General features: G+C 37.1%; 1 protein-coding gene across 5 annotated transcripts in view; it reads right to left on the bottom strand.

Annotated features, from left to right (window-relative positions):
* The window catches only part of PLEKHA5 (pleckstrin homology domain containing A5), a 157,280-nt gene that overhangs the window by 89,537 nt on the left and 61,776 nt on the right, over positions 1-5,967 (bottom strand). For all 5 annotated transcript variants that reach the window (XM_019515613.1, XM_019515612.1, XM_019515610.1 and 2 more), the window contains exon 5: positions 2,401-2,473. In XM_019515613.1, coding sequence (XP_019371158.1) covers positions 2,401-2,473 — 73 coding nt within the window. The remainder of the gene's footprint in view (positions 1-2,400; positions 2,474-5,967) is intronic.

Here is a 5,967-nt window from a genome sequence, read left to right as displayed (position 1 = left end):
TTTTTTTTTTTTTTAAAGCTAGATTAAACTTTGACTTGTTTTCCACAGGCAAGTCTCATTCACTACTACCACATTCATTATTCACATTGTTAAGCAGAACAGCCATGTGTTTCGAGGCCTAGGTTTCTTTGCTAGGTAACATCGGTGCATTCCATTTTAAGACTTTTAAAATCTGTTTCCCAGCATATGACTTTTTTTCTATATATGCCCCTGCATTCATCTTTATTTATATGCAGGGTATGAATAATATAACAAAAAAGTGGAGAATCTTTTCTTCTTCAGTAAGATGTTTTATTTGTTACGATACCCTTTCAGTATGCTAAAGCAGTCATTCTTTTATCTCCAGAGAAAGAGATAAACAGTACACTCTAAGCAGTGAAAATTTACACTGAAATCAGTTTCTTTTTATCCTTAAATTAGGATTAGGCATTAGTTTTTAACATGGTAAAATTTCTGAATAAACCATATCAAGCTTTACCAATTGGTGTTACAATCAGAGACAACCACAAATATTGTTTGCAGTCTAACAATACTTTTCTCCCCCTCCCCACCCACCCTTTTTCATCTGAGTCCTCGAATAAGGTAGCATTATGTTAGGGAAACAACTTCAAAAGGATAAGGTTTACATTTGTATTTTTAATAACCATTTCTAATACCTTTAAGCCACTGCTGAAACACCTGTTATTTTGAGTACATCTGCTTTAACTATTTCCCAGTAATGGAACTATCAGTTATAGGAAGCTTCAGTTTCTAACTGTATCCAACTTAGGCAACCAGGTTTGTATTTCTGCTGTTTTTACCAAACATATGATTCACACCTTAATTTAGTAAAAAATTAGCAATACAGAGCTCTGAATGTATAGTTTATTTACTGTTTAATATTCTAGACAAACAAAGCTCATGATTTCTTCTACTACTACTACTAAAATAACTTCTTTTTTTGGAATATTATGGGTGAAAAGTCTCAAGAACTTCCTTAAAGTAGGGTAAGCCTCACAAGAAAAAACAAAGACTACGAACTGGCCACTTAGCTAAATGCAATGTAATTGCAGCTCAACCAATGTCTCCATGACTGAAATTACAGTGTCTCACCAAGTACACCAATTTCAACTTGGCAGCTGTTTATTCAGTAATGTATAATTTTTTGGGGCGAGATAATGAAAGCGTGATGACGCTGTTCCAAAACCGCAGAATTTGTAAACTGATAAGAGGTACAAGAACAAAGCTTTCATGCTTGAAAACTTAACTTACCTCAACTGGCATGGATGTGTAATACATTTTTTAAAACAAGGACAATTTTCACTCAAAATAAACTGAAAATGCCATACTGCCACTGTCTTTGCCAGAACTACTAATCAGTTTTGAGTATCTAGATTATGGTTTGCTGCTCCTCTCATGAGAAAGCATAAGCCATGCATTTCATACAGACTTTTTTAATTTACTAAGTTTCTGGTTCTTATTTAACCAAGAGCAACAGAAGTGGCAGATAGAAATACTACTTACGCTGCTATAACCTTCTGGATGAACCTTGCCCACTAATTTACTTATCTGTAAATAAGTATAATTTACTTACCTGCCCGGCTCTTTGATTTCCTTCCACTCTTCTTGAAAGTGTTGCTACAGTGGCTACTTCTAATTGGGTTGGATATCTTTTCATATTGTAAAATAAATACAATATGGTAGATATGCCAGACTCAAATATTCTCTGAAGGGCACCATAGTCAATAACCTCTCATTATGTGAATATCTCAGCATTGTTACAAAAAAGTTTTTCACAAATCCACACTGTTGAAGTCCTGCGGAGCAGAATTAAAGCTTGCTAATGGGGCAGGGGCTACATTTTTACATTAAAAAATATCAGCACAAACTTCTATTTTTGAGAAATTGGAAAATACACCTCAAGGATACCAAATGAATATCCTACAAGAGTTGTTTAGGTTCCAGAAAAGCCTTTAGCACCTCCATTCTCTTCCATCCCAAAGCTCAGAGTCTGTACCCTCTTTCATTCTCTGTTCAACCTCACATACTCAGTTAAATCTTTGGCAGTGGAAGTCAAACTTCTTTTTGGCACATCTTAGTGGGAAACTTAAATAAGTAATAAATTGCCCTCAGAGGGGTGAAGTATTTGTATCTATAGTGTATACATGTGCCCTACTTGTCTGAGAAAAATATGACACATGCTGTCAACAACTGAACAGTTGTGGAAAGTGCAGCTAGTTCTATTAACTTGATCTTAAACGCCAAGTTAAATCAACAGCTTCTTTTCTTTCTTCTCAGAAGAGAAGTAATTATTTTAAATATGTAGTTGCAGCCAAGAGAAAGGGAGAAAGAAGGCGAGAATAGTCAAATTAATCATAACGAGATAATTATTTGTTCCTTGATTTCCAGTGTTCAACTTACCTCTGTAATAGAATAGACACAGATCAGAAAGTACAAACCACCGTTTCTTCCACAGCTTCATTCCAGTACTATCCTGCATTTAATCAAAATATACAAATAAGCATTTCTGGACAATCAAGAATAGTTTATACTGAAAACTAGCATACTTTTCTCTCTCTCTCTCTTTTTTTTTTTTAATTGTGAAGCTGTACTATCTAGTTATTATCTCGACTAAGTGCACTGGCATTCAAAACACAGATGATAATCCAGAAAACATAGTTCCTCTGACTGAAAAGTAAATTAAATGCAAATCTATTATTTTAAGAAGCTAGATAAAAAGCAATTCATTGTGAACAGGAAGGAGGAAAAAGACATACATATTTTTAAATGGAGCTATAAAATATAAGCTACCTGAAAAGCTATTCTTACCCTTTGTTGCCTTTCGTATCGAGAGTCTGCCAAACTCCATCCTCTATGACTACGTGCACAAATAAAGCAAATTTCTCTTCAACACAAATTTATTCCTAAAGCAATTTCATCTGCTTTTATGTTTATAACCCATTGGTAATGCATTTCTCAGAACGAATGGCTGTCACCACTACTGCAGAGTAAATAAGATGAAGCTTTGCAAGTGTGCACATCTTGGTAAAATTTGATTAAATAAATAAGTTAATGTTCTCCAATAATAAAAGGGTGTGAGATTTTTAAGTATGCATGCAGTAAATAGGTTTTTAAGTGATATCCAAGAAGGGTGGCCCTATGGTAAAACTCAGAGCTTTAAATATACTCAAACAACAGATGAAAAGATGGGCGTGCGCACACTTTTTTTTCTCCTTAAGACAAGTCAGCAAATATGTTGGCATCTCTTTTCAAGTTCTCTTCCCATAGGTAAACTCAGCATCCAGAATTTGCATGCCAAACACACTGGCTCCTTACGTCACTTGTGGCACATGCAAAGCAGAGTGGCCACCACTATCCTAAACCAGACGCAGAATTGTACAACCTGTTGGAAATATTACGGATCTTCTTTATGTCTTCCTTTAAAATAAGAAGGGACACAGGACTGTGGAAATAATGGTTCTGGTGTTGCAAATCCTATGCTGTTTTAAAACACCTTTCCATGTACAGAATAGGTTACTATTCTTTTCCTTCTAGTTGTGGTTATATCTCATTATACAAACTTGATAACAAACACTTAAAGAATGAGGAAAACCCCAGCAGATTCAGGAACCAGAACTGAAAGAGTACGCTAAGAATACAATTACTATACAGTGAGGGAGAGTAAGCTGTATTTATTCTAATTTAAGCTTTTTGAACATAGCTTCATGGATACATAAGTATTTGGTAAGCTGACCTGGGTCACCATCATTGCAGTTACATTCACATGATGGAAATTTAGAGCATCTCTTTCCCATTTGAAATCTTCAAATGAGTTATCATCAGTTTTTTGTCTAAGCCTCCTCCAACATTTACCCAGAAATCCAACAGCTGTTGTCTTCATTTGTGAATAAGATATAAATCCCTTTTTAAATTGCAAGTTCTATCTTAGCAAATAAGGAGATGACAACTTTTTGAAAAATTAGCATAATTGTTTAAATTAATGTACTAAATTCTCCATAGCAAAAGTATCCTCTATTTAGAAGATTTTCATGCTTGAATATTACAATGCTAGTAGGGTGCCCCAACCTGGCAAAGAAAGGATAAAACACCAGCGCATTCAATAAGTAGTAATTTGTTTTAGCAACACAACTATATCCTCCTACAAAAGTGCATTACAAGGACATCTTTGCATAAAAAGTGAGACTACTGGGGTGAGAAATGTAATGGAAGTTAATTCTGTCTTCTTTATATAGTCTGATTACATTGGCACACAGAGCTCTTTGAATCATCTAGTTAATCAGTTATCCTTCATGATGATGAAATCTATCAAACATGACAAAATCAGTATTACTTTACTGAATGGTGTTAGGGCTCTTTGGAGTTAGGGGCCTTTCTGACAATGTTTTAATTATATGCGGGGCTTTTGATTTTATGTTCACAGTAAAACACTAATTAAAATACTCCTGATAAAAATTAAGTAAGTATTTAAAAAGGAAAAACACACTAGAAATGTTTATTTGATTCATCTTGATTTTACCCCTTTCCCATTGGACATTGTTTATATATGGGAGTCCTTTGTCGGGTCACAATACAATACCATGTTAGGATGCAAACTTTTTAGGGGAAACATGAAAAGAAGTACCAAAGGAAAAAAGCCCTAAGTATATTAGGTAAGAAACAGTGAAATACCTCAGGATAAGCTTGTCCAGTAATTTGTTGCAAGTTTTAGCACTTTTACTCAACAAATTAGTCAACTAAAGCTGATCTGTTTTCATTTATTTTATTTATGACAATATTGTAAGCTTAGTACTTTGTACTAGGACAGGAATAGACTCTAGTAGAAAGAAGAATATCATGCATGTATGAAAGAGAAGAAATGGAGGAAGAGAAAAGGAAGAGTGCTTAAGGTGACAATGACATCCCATCTGGAACGGAAACACACTTGAATTAACACTGGATTATTCCACTACACATCAGATACGCACAATGGGCATTCATATAATCTGGTTTCTTTGGTTCTGTATCATCAAAACAAACAAACAAACAAACAAACAAACAAACAAACTTTGCTAACTAACTAGGAAATAAAATAGTAAAATCTTACAATGCAAATTGTATGAGAACATCTCTATATAGCCATACACCTCCTCTACCATCAAAACTGTAAGATTAGGCTCTGACATACACCAGGCTCTAGACCCTCTCCATGTTGTCCACATCCCTCTTCAAGTGCAGCGCCCAGAACTGGACGCAGTACTCCAGCAGCGGCCTGACCAGTGCTGCGTAGAGGGGGAGGATCACCTCCTTCGACCTGCTTGAGATGCATCTGTGGATGCATGACAAGGTACAGTTGGCCTTCCTGACTACATCCCCACACTGCCGGCCCATGTTCATCTGGGCATTAATGACGACTCCAAGATCCTTTTCTGCCTCTGTACTGATGAGAAGGGAGTTCCCCAGCCTGTAGGTATGGTGCTGGTTCTTCCTCCCCAGGTGCAGTACCTTGCACTTGTCAGTGTTGAATCCCATCCTATTCTCATCCGCCCACCCCTGTAACCTGTCTAAGTCCCATTGCAGCCTATTCCTCCCTTCTAGCGTGCCCACATTCCCCCACATCTTAGTGTCATTAGCAAATTTGAACAGCGTGCTATTTACCCCCTCATCCAAGTCACTGATGAAGATGTTGAACAGTGCAGGCCCGAGGACCGAACCCTGCGGAACATCCCACTGCCCACATCCCTCCAGGTCGAAAATGACCAATCCACCACCACTCTCTGGGTGCAGCCCTCCAGCCAGTTGGCAACCCAATTGACTGAGTGGGTGTCAACACCACAGTCCCCCAGTTTCTTGATGAGAACAGGGTGAGAGACAGTGTCGAAGGCCTTCTGAAAGTCCAGGAAGACTATGTCCACTGCTACACCTGCATCTAAGGATTTGGTGACCTGGTCGCAGAAGGCCACCAGGTTGGTCTGACAGGACCTGCCTCTA

Source organism: Gavialis gangeticus, unplaced genomic scaffold (genome assembly GCF_001723915.1).
Source record: "Gavialis gangeticus isolate Ggan-Ray unplaced genomic scaffold, GavGan_comp1, whole genome shotgun sequence".
NCBI lineage: Eukaryota > Metazoa > Chordata > Crocodylia > Gavialidae > Gavialis > Gavialis gangeticus.
This window is presented reverse-complemented; position numbering and strand designations above follow the sequence as displayed.